At 38.5% G+C, this 17,287-nt stretch overlaps 1 protein-coding gene across 1 annotated transcript in view; it reads right to left on the minus strand.

Annotated features, from left to right (window-relative positions):
• LOC306760207 (CD166 antigen homolog A-like) overlaps window positions 1–17,287 on the minus strand; it is a gene marked incomplete at both ends in the record, with an annotated part of 43,053 nt that overhangs the window by 13,303 nt on the left and 12,463 nt on the right. Inside the window, 2 exons of the mRNA XM_079246006.1 lie at window positions 1,225–1,438; window positions 1,632–1,738. Of these exons, the coding sequence (XP_079102132.1) occupies window positions 1,225–1,438; window positions 1,632–1,738 (321 nt within the window). The remainder of the gene's footprint in view (window positions 1–1,224; window positions 1,439–1,631; window positions 1,739–17,287) is intronic.

The following is a 17,287-nucleotide window of genomic DNA, read 5'->3' on the forward strand; positions in this document are numbered from 1 at the left end:
GTAGCAAATGATCAAACTGGCAGCAAACAGCATAGGGAGTACAAGAGAGTTTAAATGAATGACAACCAGTGTAATTACAACAATGTCTGAAGCTCCTGGCAAGAGAACATTGCTGTTGCCATTCCTTCCGTTCACAAAGAAGCAGCAAAGATGTGAAATAGCGAAAAATAAAAAAAATAAAAAATAAGGAAAATGGGAAATACTGATCTTTTCTTAACTCAAGATAGCCTTGGGAAGTAAAGGACTGTTAAGTGAAAAGCTTGCATTGTTAACGTTGTTTATGCAGCTTATCTTGTAGTAATAATTTTCTTGGCTCAGTCCACAAAGCCAGCTTGTTGTGTGTGAGCACACACTGATGCAGTGTTGACTGAGCTGCATGTTTGGTATGTTAGAATTGCAAAAGAGGAAAAGAGACGGGTTAGTAAGTACATTTTTGTGACATAAGGTGAAACCCGTATGTGAAGAGCAACAGTGTTTATATGTTTGCAGTCATATTTGTCTGAAAACAGAGCAAATGGCATTAATGTAAACTGTACATGAATAAAAGCAATGCAGCACAATACCAAAACATGCTTTGACAGAAACACATGACAAATCAGTGAGGCTTTGTCCACATTGACAGCAGTTCTTACTCAAAGTCCCTAAAATGTTAAAACTAGGAAGAATGGATCCACCAGGAATGTTGATGTGACAATATATGTGACAGAGGAATTGGATATGACTAGACGGATGTGGTAAACAGTTGGTCCATCAATATGTGTTATGCGATGTCTTAACGGTGAGACACATGACTCTTAAATGATTGGGAATTAAAGATTTGTCACGACCTGCTCTCAGTGAAGTACGCCTCAGTTTGGTGTGAGGCAGTGTGAGCTTGGTTGGTTGTGTGTGCTACTGTGAGCTCTCATGCTATAGACTGTTGACTACCTTCATTTGGTAAAGTGTTTTAAGGCTGGTGTGCTACTGACATCAAAAGGGGCAGAACCTGGAGAAGATTGGATGAACTAGAGTAGGGTACTCCTCACCATCTTATTGGCTAGTGCGATTTGGGATTCAAAATCATGGTTGAAAAGGAAGCTTCAGACCTGTGTCCTGTGTTATTTTCAGCAGATTTTTCACCAAATTAATTGTCATGGCAATTCATTAAGACCTCAGGTAACTGTGTTACCTTTAATAAGAGCTCAACAAGCTTCCTTTAACAACACTTTGGCAGGTTGTACTTACTGTAGACCACCAGATTAACGGGGGATTCTGTGACATCTTCAATAGTCACCACCATGCAAGTGAAAGTTCGCTGGTCAGACAGTTTAACTGCAGAAAGCAGCAGGCTGGAGTTCTCGGCCATGCTCACACGGTCCTTGTATTCATCTGTGGCAGTGATCGCAGTATTCTGGTTACTGTTGACCAACAGGTTTCCTGAAACACCTTGTCCTTTATCCTGGAAAGAAGAGCAGAATGCATCACATGCTGCCACAAATTCAAATAAAAGCACCCAGTGTCTCATTCCAAACCCTGGGGTCATCTAATGTCATATGGAGGCACAGATGCATGCTCTCAGAATGGGCGTGGCTCAGACATGCAAAGTGGGTGTCTGATGGATATAACAATTGTGAAACCACAGTGTAACTTACCCATTTCCACTTGATCATGGTGATGTGTTCTGCTTTGATGCCTTCTCTGTTGCAAGGAATCTCAACTGTGTCCCCGTACCGTCCGGTAACAGATTTCAAAGCATAAACTGTGGAAGACAAAAACATAAACATGTTTTGATAATTTAAGAGACATAATTTTGGGACATAAAATCTGAGTCTATTATTTTGCAGCCTTTTTTTTTTTTTTTTCTTTTTTTTTTACAATGCCATTTAGTCTCTCTCTAAACACACAAAAGCAACAGATCCAACAGAGTTCTGATAACTTTACAGCTCCATTCCTGCCCTAAATTTCATTCAAAACATTGCCATGGAGACAAAGTGCTTGGGGGGCAGGGGGGGAGTAGGATGCCAACTGAAGTGTCTCAACGGGCTGGGATGAAGGGTTAGAGCCAGAGGGCTGCAGGAAAGGGAAAAACTGCCCGCCTGAAAATGAGGTGTTGTACACTTTTCTGGCATTCGCATTTACATTTTAGACCTCTTGGAGTTCAGGCTGAGATAAACGTGCTGGTTGGCGTGTGGAAGCATAAATCTGACAGCTAAAATCCCAAACAGCTCTGCAGCAGAACAAAACAGTGGCCAGCAATTGAATCTGTTGAATCAGTAACAAGTCATGTTGTGTATTTATGGCAAAATGAATAAAAATACTTTCATATTTCATGCACATTCAACTGTAAAAGTGTTTAATCTTATTTGTACACACACAAAACAAAAAGAAATGGGGAAAAAAAAAAACAGCTGCAAACATGAGAGTTTGCCTCTCAGCTTCACCCTTAACTCATCAGCGATTTAAGGTTTCCTCAGAGTGGTGCAGGGTTAGAGGGAATTCATTTGCTGTGTGCGTGCTCCTCATTTGAATCCTGTTTGAATGAAAGTAAATGCTTTTACTATGGTTACCATTGTTCACATTATGACAGAGTAACAACTGAGACCCTGAGGGAGTGTTTGCACAGTTCAATGTGATGTCAAGCCAAGGTGGCAAGTTTAGAGGTGCACGACTGTTTATTTCCTCCTTTGCCTGTTTTGGTCCCACATGTTGCAATATTAAGTGTCTCTTTCATATCAGGACTATCAAACAAGTAAAAAAATATATTATATAAGAGTTTTGTGCTGCTTTGATACATTACTTAAAGTAAAGACTCGAAACAGCTTGCCTCTAGTCAGCAAACTCTTCTGGTGCTATGCTCTTGGCACTCAGCCTAATAAGTTCACACACAAACATTTGCCACTCATCATTATGAGCTGTCAAACAACTCAAGTCTGAGGCTTTAGTAACTGGCAAAACATGTCTTTAAGGCCCCTGCATTAAGAAGCTGACAAAACACACACCATTTAATTCAAATTATTTTAAACAGGGTCTGCGTTCCCCGTTGCGCTGCCACTTTTTAAGCTGCTTCTGCCATTTTTTTAGTGACTCAGATGACTTTATTGCCCTGTGGACACTTGTCTCGCTTTAAAAGGCTGGTTCTGGAAATGCACTCACTGCTCTGGCAGTGAGTTTAGATGGCACGACAAAACTGATACCATTTGGCAAGAGAGAGAAAAAGCTTGTCTGGTACAGTCCACAGGGGACTCTGGAGCTCTCTGATCAACATGATATACCTTGTTCATTCAACATATACAAGCCACAAGTAGCGGTTATATAGGGTGCAGGGCCTGGTCACTTCCTATTCAGTATTTGTGATAAAATGTCATCCTTCTGGTGAGAGGTATTTATCTGAAATGCAACCATATCTCTAAGCAATTTAAAAAGTAGCTTTTACACTATTTTTATCATTCCTTTTTAATGTTTGAGCCTAAGGTTGGGGGATATGGCGAAAAAAAAGAGAAAAATAAAGACTTTCAGCTGTAAGAAATCAGTTCAGCAAGCCCTTTTTGAGACTAAGCTGTAAATAGAAGTACTTCTAAAATACTTAACCTTTATCATTATCCCAAAGTGATCCTAATTTATCTTGACTCCTGCAAAAAAATAAGCTTGATGGAAGTAAAACATCTGGTATTACCAAAACAGATAGGAAGCAAAATATACACAGAAAAAGATGAAAGGGTTGGAGAACAGTGTGGGGTGGAGTATATTGGTGGTGGTAACTATAATCAGCGCTGACAGCTGCATCCATGAAGCAGAAACAGGTTATGAAAGCAGAGTAACCCACCCAATGAAAAGTACCTGAAAAACCACGTAGCACTGCTGTAGCACTTCTACATTTGTACAATCCCAGGATTTAAACGAGACTCAGCGACATTTACTAGTGACAGATCGGGACAAAACATCACCGCATGTCATCTGCTGACATTTTTACAAAAAATTCTTAAGCAAATGTGGGAATAAGCTCCGTTACCTGTCAACTAGATTACTTCTATTTGCTGCACTGATTTCTCTTATTGTCCAGGACACCTGAAATCGGCTCATGTAACATCATATGGTTCACTGAAATCATGTAAAGGTTTTTTGGTAGCAACTCAAGTATTCAGATCAAATCACATTTTATTTATAAATCCCTTTTTGTCTAAACAATAGCACTACATGCTATACATAAAAACATGCAACAATCTTTAAAATACACACCCAGTCTTGTTCTCTCTCACACCTACACATAACATCCAGTCAGCCCCCCACACTTTTGTCTTCTCAGCTAAATATTATTTTGAAAATAAACATTTGGCTTGTTACTGCTGTGAGGAAATATTGTCTTGGGGATCCATTCATACCAGGAGCTAGCCCACTCAAGACCACAGAGGCCACCATCACTGGAAACCACCCAGATCAGGACAGGCAGAGGTCCCAGGGCAAACCATAGGGCTGCGCTGCAGGATCCTGCCACCCAGACAAGGGCGATTCCCACAGCAACAACCCTGCAGACTATAGTCCCCTGGCATGAAGAATCCCAATGAGGAAAAAACTGGGGTAAAAATGTTAAACAATAAGGTCAAATAAAGGCAATAGACATAAGATATAAAGTAGTTAATAAAAGCAATACATTTGGATAAAACAATACAATAAAAGCAGATGTACATAAGTAGATGGTATGAAAAATATATTTTACATCAGGAAAAAATAAATCTAGAAAAAAATTACGGTAAAATAATTGAGAAAAAAAAACCAAGAAAAATAAAAATTCAGTTAAGAGCAAGAACAAGCAGGTGGTTCTTAAGCCTTTAAAAGATAAAACCCATCAGCAATCTCTGCAGCTCTGAGGTTCTCTGGTACTGTTCCACGGCTGAAAGAAGTAGTCATAGAACAAGGCCTCTCCTCTTGACTTCAGGAACAGGTAAAAGGCCAGTACCAGAGGACCATATGAGTGAAACGGAAGCTAGCTATTAGGGCCCTGAACCATTAAGACATTTATAAATGACTAAAAGTACCATTAAATTGATCTTAAATACACAGAGAGTCAATGTCGAATTTTAAACAAAAAAAAAAATCCCCTGAATTATAAAACTTTAAGTTGTTGCCTATTTTTCTAGTATTCATAAAGGTGCTTGAATTCTTCTTACTTTCAGCATTTGATGAAGTTTTAATGACTCATACAAATAAAATGCTGCAAAACTGAACTCTCTTACCAAGCGCAGTTTGCTGGATTATAAATTTGCATCTATCCATGCTCCCATCTAAATTTTGCAAGCTAGGTGTGCCTCAGCGTAATCCACCTGCAGCAACACTGCAGGTAGTTTGAACATATCGTGCTTATGGAACAATCCCACAGTTAGTTTGTCTCACTGACATAAATCTAATGAAACATGCAGGGTTCTGAGTGAGGCAGAAATGATTGGGCACGCTGGGAGGAAGAAAAAGAAATTGAGACATTCTGACTATTTTGTAGGGTGGCTGTTAATGAGCTTTCTGTGTAAGACGTAAGGATATATTTTGCATGTGTCAAATTTCATGACATCCAGCCACGCTTCAATTTTGGAGGTATTTAGGGTGCCAAAAATAATCTGTCAATGTTCTGATAATGTGCTACACCTGTGCACGATGGTGCCTGAATATTGTAATGGAAGAGAAAGAATATTTAAATGTTTTGAATAGTCTAGTTGGTCAGCAGGTGTTGTATCTTAGTGCTGAGAGTCAAAAATCTCAAGAGAAAATCCAGTACAGCCTGCTAGGATTAAGCTTCCAGTACATTGGCTTAAAAAAAGTAAGAAAAGACCACATTATACAGAATATACACTGCAAGCACAGCAGTGTTGGGCAGGTTATCATTCTTCTTGAATAATAGACTTCTTACATTTCACATTCAAATAGAGTTTTTTGAATATTCAAACAAAGCTGTGCTCATCGTCCATGAGAACTTTAAAAGTGAGTTACAGGAAAAAAAAAAACATTATCTCTGCAGATTACACTATTACACGATGAGAACTAATCACACATTACAGAAGGCAAAGCTCCCGCTGCTTATAGAGATAAGCTAATCCCTCACAACAAAAGTTAACAGTGACTTCGCACTGACAAATTCTTGTACTGATTTCACCGAGTACATACCAAAATATCCACCTCCCAACAGTTGTCTGTAACACTGGGGCTCAATGGGAAGTGATAAAAATAACACCACCTACTGTAGCATGATCGGATTAAACATGGTATTGTCTCACCCTGTTGGTTCATGTGTGACAACAAAAATAATACTTTGATAAATTGGAATATGGCAACAGCCAAAAGTATTTGTTACCAGGTCTTGAAATTACAATGTGTTTAAGAAAAACTAAGTCTTCACAAAGTTTTAGCAAATTGAGGCCTGTCTGCATCAATACATGCACAGTTGTTTAAAGGTTCTGCCTCAGTAGTTCGGCCAGGTTATGGCCGGGATTGTGACTGGGTCAGTGAGTCATTCTGTTGTCGTTTTGCTGTTATTTTTGGACACAATGCTCTCTTGCTTGACACAATTTTAGCAGATAGCACTTTGCTGAGACAACAACATTGCGATAAACTGAGGAGTTCATGGTGGATTTATCACCTCTGCACCACTGTGTTTGACTGCTTTTATAAGGTGTTTGTGCTGATGATACTTTGTTCGGCTAGTTTTTGTCTTTTTTTAATGGTGCTGTGTATTATGGTAAATTCTGCCAGAAAGTAATGGTTCCAAAAGTCTTGAGATTTGCTTTTTTGCAGCTTTGCAACCCTAAAAAACAGAGGTCATTTTTCCAAATAAGCCATTCTTTTCTGTATTTTATTAAATATAGTGGTATAACCAGTGCATAACATTTAAGCCAACTGAAAACTGTGACAAAGCCCTTGGACGTCTACTTCTGCGAAGATTGTCACAAACCTTGAATGTTTGCCATCTGTGAATTAAGTCTCTCAGTATAGAATTATTAACTCCAAATACTTTGGGAATGGCTTTACAATCCCTCCCAGACTGGTGGGTAGCACCAATTGCTTTTCTAAAATGATTTCCAATGGTTTGGGGCTTCAGAACCCAAAAATAACTAATCTCACCAGCTTTCATGGCCATTCTTTTTTTTTCACTTATGATAGCAGAGCTCTCACACTGGACATAAAGAAAAGGAAATCACCAATAACCGTGCAAAAGCAAATCAAGCAAAAGGCAGGTGAGTGACTGAGACAGGAGGCAGCACCGCAGGAGATACTTTCATGTTCCTGATTAAGGCGCCTCTATCCATGAGGAGAGACAGGTGACGACAGCTCAGATAGAAGCTCACCAGGGAAATCAGCTACCTCGCCACAGTAGTCTCTATATCCATGTTTTTAAACCTTACACCCACCTTCCATTTGAGTGTGTCTTAGAGTGTGCAGGCTTTTCAGCTACAACTTCCAAAAGAAAACTGAGGGGCCAAACTTATTAGGTCCTGAAAATGAGGAGTGTGCAGTGAATGGAGATCCCATGGCGCATGTCCACAAAGACTTGATGGCAAATAGCCTTGCTTCAGAGGTGGTTCAGCAGTGAGGGGGCAAACAGAACCACTCCAGCTAGATCAATAATACTTGAAGAAAGGCCAGATTCTCATACTGAACGGCACTTGCCTGAGGAGAGAGAAATCAAAGAAAGCCTAACCTTCCATGACTTTCTGCTTCTAGTCCTTGTCTTTTCTTTAATAATTCAACAAGTCCTGAATTTTGATTAGCCATATCAAGTATCCCAAATGAGAGAGATCAGTGATTTAATAAGCTCAGTCTCTAAGTGCTTTCCGTCAAGAAAAATTGCCATCAGACAGAAAGGTGAGAGAGGGCTTCAGAAAATTGCACAGCCTACAACCAGGATCCCCAGAGCATCCTTGTAGCTATCTGCAACCACCTGGGCTCTACAGACAGCTGTTGTGTCAACTCTTTCATTCTGAATGCACCCCATCAGCTCCTATATTGCCGACTATGACAGGCACATGACTATATTGTAATTCTGCCACAGTATCGGCTTAAGCTCTGGAAATATTCCATACCAGCTAGCTGCAGACAGACCTTAAAATAAATAAATAGCAGCTACATCCTCACTACCTGTGACTGTCTCTCTCGAGGGAAGAGGTGTAATCATGTCACTGATGGATAACTGACAGCACAACATCTCTCTCGCACTGCTTCTCTTTTTGTTAAGGCCTGAACGATGGAAGCACCATTCCCAGCATCAACACTGTATGCTCTGTAATTTTACTCTCTCTTTCCCACTGTAATTGCCTGTCAGTGTCTGTACAGCATAAAACTGAAGTCATCAGCTTGTAGTTTTTTTTTACTGTCAAGAGCCAGTGGGCAAAGAAAAAAAACTTGCAGCCGTTCACTGCTGAATGATTTCTAAACATGTAATGAGGAAACACATGCGACTTTCATGGGAAAGCTACTAACTTTTTATCCATGCTAGCAGCATATTAAGCATGTCTGCTAGCCAGCTGACCAACCAATGTGCTTCAAGCTAAACTATTTCAACAACTCTTGGATTTGATGTTTAGTGCTAAGTCTCACAATGCCAAAATATTCATTCCTGCTTAATTCGGTGTTCCTTTTTTGTGATTTTGAGGAAGCCATGACGATTGCTGTCAATCCTAACCATTTACGAGCTGATTTAATCAGGTTATTTTCATTATTTATCTAAACAAACAATTGCCAGAAAATGGTGTTAAAAAGCCATTTATTTATTCCAGCTTTTCTGAATCCTTTCTTGTGCAGCTAACTGTGATAAACTGAAATATGTACCCTTTACCGCCATGTCAAAGAAAAGAAAGAAAGTCATCTCACTGGGGATTTTTTTTATATCTCTTTTTGGATTAAGAGAAAATGCTTGTGATTATTTATCCATTATAAAACAATATCTACTGTTTATGGTTTATCTTATTATATTGCATTGTTAGCAGAAGATATTATGTAACATGAATATAAAAAAATTTAAGATTTGCAGATTTAAACCCATTTGTCTGGTATATCCCTTCCCATCCGTTTTAGGGCACAAAAAGCTACACAACACCCTAAAGATATGACCTCGTGTCTTCCTGACCTTCAGTCTGAAAAGACGGTTCATTTTAGGACTGAAATACTTGAGACAAAGCTTTAATTTTCTGACAAAGTTCCCCATAGGCTCAATCTGCAGCTCAGCTGAACTAGACTTGTCTGGTGTTTTTTTTTTCCTTTTGTTTTTAATAAGTGATCCACTTTCTTTGGTCTCTTATCTATAACTTCCATAAAAAATATTGTCTGAAGTCTAGCACATTTATTAGTTTTATGATGGAAAAGAGTATAATATTTTCTGATATTAATATAACACCTCATTGATGCATGGCCGTGCAATGAAAAAATAGTGGAATGTGAAATTACTCTCACAAAAATAGCAGAGCAATTTAGTTTTGCACTTATCAAATGCTGCGGTATGTTTGCATGCCACGTTTATACCCGAAATCACTGTTACAGTGCAAAGCTTTAAATGAAATGCATTCACCCCCAAGATTTACATCTTTCAGTTATAATTAATTTTTGTACGAATTCAGTTTTTTCATGCCATTTTATTAAATATAAATGAAGATAACTGTTAGTTGAATGATAAATTATTAAACTGATGTGAATAAGTAAATCAGCAAACCATTTTGATCCATGGCTTTATGATTTTAACCCACTGAAGTTGTGCAGCAGACCAGTGATGATCCTTTTATTGGAATCTGCTGCTGATTTGACAGAGCATTTCAAGCATGCAAAGCCAGGGGCTCAGAGGACCAGGACTAGGACCAGTACTTTAAAGGAGACTCATTCACTGAGAAAATATCATGAAATCCGGAAGGTTTGAAATGTTTCTCTGTTTCAACAGACTTGATTTCAATTATTGTGAAATTTTGCTAAACTTGACAACAAGCTGCTGGATTCATTTAATTTGAGTCAGGTGTGCTGGAACAGGAAACCACCTAAAGCCTGTGGAACTGTGGCCCTTGAGGATCAGATCTGGTCAGCCCTGGACTAGTTCAACTTTTTTATTTGTTTTGGTTAGCTTGGTGGATTAAAGAAAAGTTACTTCAATGGCCAATTGAGGCTTCAAGAACAACCCGATCCGTATATTCTTTTAGTTGTAGTATGGGGCTACTGTTTTTGCACTAGCTCTGGCTACTAGCTCTGCTACTTTGCTTCCCATTGAAATTGAGAGATATTTCTCTTGGCGTTGTTTTTAACATGTGCTAGGATGAGTAACCATGTCAGCTGGAGATTTGTTATATATAGGAGAAGCCAGAATCTGTACAGGAACAGCCAGTACAAATAAACTGAAGAACAGATGTTTTAGAGATGTTCGCGGGTGAAAAACATAAACAAGATGAGGATATTTAACCTGATAAATGTGAGATTGCTCGCAAATCAAATAGTCAAACTTGAAGAGCTGATGACCATAATAAAAGTGATGTTATGTACTTATGTAATTTATATAACCCTAGTTCTGAGTCCAAGCTGTGGCGCTCTCCATGCTCTCAGATCATACAGAGACTGCAGACAGAAAGTTAAGAGTAATGGAGTTTAAGACATTGTATACTGCAAAATACAAAGCTGGTCAGAAATTCTGAGGTATCTTCTGTTGAGATGGTGCTATCTGAAACAGCAGGGAGGGTTTTTTCTGACAGTCTGTTCCATAAAATCCTACTCTCTGCATCCTCTGTTTTCTTGCAGGAATTGGAGGATGCACTATTGATGACGAAGACTGGGAAAATATTTGGAATTGAGCTTTCAGGAAGATATTCAGTTTGTAACCATGCTAAAGAACAACAGCTTAAGATGCAAATTTCTCATTTGCTCAATCCAGTTCTTTTCCCCTGTGTCATGGAAGGGGGGTTCTCTTACTCATTGTTTTTGGTCGTGACACAAGTTGTACAAAATATTGTATTGATGTCCGACTGGAAATGGAGAAGAGTTCAGTTGGAAATGGACCCTTAATTGCCATGTGCTTTGACATTCGTTGCTAGAAAGAACATTTTAGTGTGGATCAGCAACAAAACACCATCTGCTAAGGGATAGCTGAGAGTGCTCTTGGTTTTGTTCCACTGGACTACTTAACATGCATGGTACACTCAAAAATGGATCTCTTCCTTAAAATCTAGAAAAAATATCTAGATTATATGAGGTCTACAGTTCCTGGTGCAGGGGTTTTCTTAAATGGATGTATTTTGTTCTCGCCCCATCCTCAATCTGTTATTATTCTATTTTTTTCTATAACTTTTTTTCTATTTATATTATGTTTCTGATAGGTTGATTGTGTTTCTTCTGTGAAAGTTTTAAAATCAATAAAAACAGTATTGATTCTCACACATAGTGAGAAGAGGTATCTCTACACCATGGATGACAAGTTTTTTTATCAAAAGTGTGAAACCGCAAAAGCAGCTCATGCTGATCCTGACATATATTTAGCTTAGTTGTACAAGGTAACAAACACAACACTATGGGATCTATATCTCTATAGATTTCCACCATGCCTCTTTCAATTCACCAACTGATTTGGAGATTGATGCAGAATAATGTGTAACTTCATGATGCAATGTGATGTAATATGATTTGAAACATTATGATACTATACCATATGAGTTAATATCCCTTTGAACAAAATTGTTGGGGATTCAAATTACTAGTTCATAATTACTAGCTCATTATGAAGTAATATTGAATTAGCCTGACTTAAAACTTAATTATGACGCCCCTTACAGTTTGATTTCTTGCTTGTGTTGCTCTCAATTTCAGATGTAAGTTGTAAGCTTTGGAAAAAAGTGTCTACTAAATTAATGTAGAATAGAATAGAATAGAATAGAATAGAATAGAATAGAATAGAATAGAATAGAATAGAATAGAACAGAACAGAACAAATTTCCACAACATTAACAGCACTAGGGGATAATTCGAGTTATATTATTATTCTCCTGGGAAAACCTTTTCATATTTGCAAAATTGTCACAATTCAATAGCATATTGCTGTAAAATCATATCAAAACAAAAAAAAAACAAACATATTTTCAAACTACTGAAAAAATATTTTGTTCTCACTGGCCAAGTTATGCATTATTATGCATCTTTATGTCACAGTTGAATGCTGATACATTTTTAATATGCCTAACATAGATTTTTAGGATTCTTTCCAGGCAAGTCCCTTCTAGTTCCAAATATTTTAGCTTTTGGCTTAGGCTCGATGCTAAAATAGAGTGCAAGTTCACAAGCTGGTGGGAGATGTCACTGTTCTTTTACATACAGTCTAAGTCTTCAAACCCATTTACTGTGAGAATTTGTTGTAGTTTAGGGTTAGATCCGTGTTTTCTGCTCAACTAAAAGCCCAAAAGACCGAATGCATACAGTTACTATAACTTAACAATAACTCAAAAATAATTGGACATTTGCCCTCTGAAGACAGCTTAAACTACTTTTCATTTGTAAACATACTGGTAAATGTTCTGTTGATCAGCTATTGAGCAAATTTGCTGCATTTTTTGGGTGAAAACAGGACCTTTTTCAATCTAGACGGACAAAAATAAGTTTAAAATTTGGGTGAAAACAGGACCTTTTTTAATCTAGACGGACAAAAATAAGTTTAAAAAAAAAAAAACCTTCATATTTTCCACTCATGCAGAGCTATGTTTGTCATCTCAGGGCTAAAACAAGTATTTGTTGTCGTATGAAAAAGGATGGACAGGAAATTGAAAATTATGTAGAGAGTGCAAAACAAGGTATTATTAGTCTGAATCTAATAAGAATAAGCTCCCTTCCCTCACCCCAGTAGCAAGGACACATTTTGAGACCACTGTGCAAAACCAACAAAAGAATTCATGGCTGGCAGACATAACACAAATCCCAGAACTTATGATCACACTCAATGTTTTTCAGGGCACAAATGCAAATCTAATGTGCATGTAAGAGGTCTTATAAAACATAGAGATGCAGAAGCAGTAACTGTCATCAGGGGCTCCTAATGTGTCTTTACACGTCCCAAGTAATGAACATCCAAACATGCTTTGCACTCCTTTCTTGCCAAAACATAAAGTACATCTCCAGCTAGGAAAAATATATATTTTCAAGAAAGACACAGGGATAGGTTTCTCTCCCCCCTCAAGCAAAGAAAACAATGTTCATTAGCTGAATCATTGTGTGGTCAACAGACACCTCTGGACCGCAGCAGGCGGGAACAGGGCTAATGCATCTCCCACAGTCTCACCTGTCGAGTTCCTATTGTTGCCTTTTTACTGGAAATGCTGCCTCCCTTTTCTCTGGTTTCAGATTTGTTCCAACTAGGCCCCAGAACCTGTGCAGACCTGCAGGGAAGAGATCAGGTTGCTACTTCTGCCTCTCGCTGGGGATCTAGGCGAGAGGACAAAGAAAAGGAGGAGGGCTCGAGAAGGAGGAGGATATTTATTTTGTTTTTAGGGATTTAAGCCTCTTGTGTAATTACTGGCTGCTTCCCCAAAGAAACATGAATCTTGTCAAGAAAAAAGTAATTAATTTTACTGATCTGTGATGCTTAAAAGACCCTGAGGAACCACTTACTTACTGCGGCAGGGTTCTTGCATTAAAACAAAATGTTTAAACATATTTGCATTTTTTAATTTATTTGCTGTTTTTACTGATTTTGAAAGGGTGGACTCAACTTAGATAATATCATACATTTTCATGCACCTACTAGGGCACTTGAATTTATTATCAAGGCAGGTTGCAGATTTGACTGAATCGTTTTTCTTCCTTTTTATTTTATAGGAAGAATGAAGTCTCTGAGGTAAATCACTGGCATGAGTGACAATTTATGGTAAACATGATTCATATCATGGCTTGTTTATTCTCCAATTCCCAGTCTACCTGTTGACAATCCAGTGAGACCAGGTGGAAACACTTTGCACCTGCTGCGGGTTATTCATGTAGGTGGAGCGAACAACAGCATGAGCGCCAAAACGGCCACAGGAAGAAATGAGTCCCGCTGTACGGCTAGAAACATGGGATATCTTGTAACTACACTGCGTTCTGCGGCACTAAGGAGATCACTTTCACTCAGTATCACTCACTTTAAGTAATGCAGAGAGTATGCAATAATGAGAAAACACATCTCGTTGATGCTTCAAGATAGTAAAGTCCCCATTAGCTCTCAGTGTTGTCACATGTTACCACTATTTCTGTGTTTGGTATATTATCTATGATAATGAAAAAAAACATAGTGTCAAACAACAATAAAGATCTCTGACTGGCAGGTAGATTACTGTAACCTTGTGCCATTATTATCCAACAGCGAAATTCTACATCAGTTATACTTCACGCTATAAGCGCATATACGTGTGCAGTACACACTGATCTCCCTCAAGCTTTGAAGCTGGATAACAGACAAAGATTTATGTCATATAGAGAGAGATAAAGGAATGAAAAAACATCCGTACTTTGAAGAACGTCTTGCATTTTTCTTTTTGATTGGTGGGTTTAAAATGAGAATTTAAAAGGAAACCATTGTCAAGCACTTTAATAAATTATGCTTAATCAAATCACTGTCTTCCTTTATAGATGCAGGCAGCACAATACCAAACTATTCAGCTTTGATTCATCTTAAATTGAACAGCAATGCTTTAGAAAAGAAACCAAACTGGGGTAAGAAAGTTTTAGTCGATACTGAAGCTAAATAATTACAAAAACAGTTGAGGAAGCTATTTTTATGCAATATGAAGAAGGAAAGCACACAAGTATTCATTTAATAGGATCAACATTTTGACACCTGCCTAATATCACTGGCTATATAACAGTGATTTTGCCATATTTTTCTCCTAGACAGGCTGATGGGGAAAGATAAAAGCACATTACCGAAGGGTGATTATCTCGGTAAATGACACGCCACGAGGTTTCCTAGAAATTGATCTTGTTGCGCGATCGTTAGTCTTTAAAATGTCCTCTTCTACACACTCGACCACACGCGTGACCATAAAATGCTCTTCAAAAAATGTAATAAATTGCATCAGCAGATGAGCTGTGCGGGGTTGCAAGGACCGCTCTTAAGATCACAGCTGGCTGAAACGATTGGATGGTAAGTGCACTCTAAAATCACATCCATTATGTTGTGAATTATGTATTTGAGGGGCGCACACCACAGGAACCCAAGGGGGACAGTGGGGGTGCCTGTGAGATGCCTGTGGGCAGGCTTGGGGCTCATCAAAGTAGAGCACACTGTCCCAACTCTCCCAGTATCCCCCAACAACCACCCATTAAAGACATACCATTATAGTCAACATTAGGCCATTAACAAAGCACAGCCCCACCACTTCCTTCTTCTTTCTTCTAGTCCATTAACCCTTCCTAATGCATCTTAGTGGCTAACATTTTTCCAGTGACTTCATGCTTTTGTTTCCGGAAGAGCATGCATTAGTTCATCTAAATGTCTGACTCATGAACAAGCATGCCCTATCAGAGACTAATGGATCCGTAAGTCTTGACTCAATCACACCAGTGGCGCCTTTCAGGTAAGAATTTAAAGCACACAGCTCCACCCCCTCTGCCCTTCCAACAATCCAAATTGTTTCCTGAAAACAGAAAACGCCTGCAGGCAAGTCGGTAATTTACAGGGCAAAAAGGTTATCAAACCATTTCTCCCCATTAAAAAGATAAAAAATTGAGGCATTTTCCAACCTGAACCTTCTGCTGTACAGATAAGAGTTATTCTAATTAAACTTATGACATGTGGAAATGATCTTACAAGGCCTTACTGAATTATAATTTACTCAAATAACAGCAACAAGAAAGCAATGCAAAGAAGACTAAAATCTTTTCAGCATTTTAAATACAGATACACAAAACATGACCTCCTAATGTAACAAAACAACAATGTGAATGAAAGAAATACTGTGAAGTTCTCACATCTGTGTGGCTGAAGTAAAACCCAACACTGACTCTGTGTTCTCGCTTTTGTGGTTAAAAGCACCATAAAGATTACACCTTCTTAATTTGCTTGTGAGATTTCTGCACATATGGGCTTTGTGTGAAGGATGGCAAGGCTAAGGCCTATTAACCCTCCATTCAAGTAATTCATTCTTAATTATTTCTGAGTAATTTAAACAAGATAATGTCCTCATGTGCAAAGGAGCCTTCAAACTTTATTAAACTGAAGGTTCCTACAAGCGTTATTGAATTTGTTCTGGCTGTCTGTGTCTGATGATGGGCTTGCATAGACATGCAATATTGCTGCTTCTGATCGCACTGGCTTGCTATTTAACTTTGCTTATCTTGCAGTCACTGGAAGATTTCAAAGTGCCCTTTTTTTGGGGCCAAAAGTTGAGTGAAAGTTTAGCTCTTTTTTTTTCTTTAACACCGCTTTGATTAGATCCCACAAGCTGCCCCAGGAGCACTGATGAAAAACACTTGGCATGGTTTAAGCTCACATGTTGAAGAAACACAACAAATCTAACAGTCATGCTTTTTTGTGCACGGTGGAAACAACAAAGTGGGACGCAACACAAATCTTGAAAAATGCTCTTATTTGTGGTCCTATTGTGTATCTTTTTTTTTTTTTTGTGCACATCCAAACAGACCTGCTGCCAGAGCTTATCCAGTCACATGGGTCATATGTTCCCCTGGTGTTTATTTTGCATATGAGATGAGGCTTTGATAAATTCAGTTTCTCAGAGGGCAGGACTTGATGTTTGAAAACTCTATTTTTAGTCAGTGTAATTAAAAGTACAAAACCATTTTTCCTTCAGCAATCACAGAGCATAATCATCAGCCAAATTAGAACTTTAAAGCGTGGTCACACTGGTGATAAAATAAATGTTTACTGTCTGATAAAATATGTGCAGGAGCCACAGAGGTGCAGTGGAAGCTGTGATACTGCAGATGAAACCAGCAGTGGGTAATTCTTTTCACTGATAAATATTGCACCCTTTGAAAATATGGAGAAGTTTGAACTGATATCGGTGCATCTAAATGTAAGAAATTATTCCTCAAGTTCTCAAAAGGTTCCCCCTTTTTCAGTCAGGTTTAGTCAGACGAGTTAAGAGGCAGCTTTAAAATATTCTTGACACATTCCAAACAACCTTCTTGACATCAAAGTGCTCCCGTTTCAGCAGGTCTCTTCATGAAGTGTCACATCAGTCTGGAGGCATCAAGGTTTTTTGCATAGGAGCCTGCTCTAGTTGGCTCAGTCGCCTCAAGCAACTGAGCCAAGTAGAGCACGAATGACTTCCTCTGTAAGTGTCTGCTGTCCAGATTATAGACTGAACATAATTTATAATCA

This window comes from Telmatherina bonti (assembly GCF_933228915.1).
Source record: "Telmatherina bonti genome assembly, chromosome: 9".
Lineage (NCBI taxonomy): Eukaryota > Metazoa > Chordata > Actinopteri > Atheriniformes > Telmatherinidae > Telmatherina > Telmatherina bonti.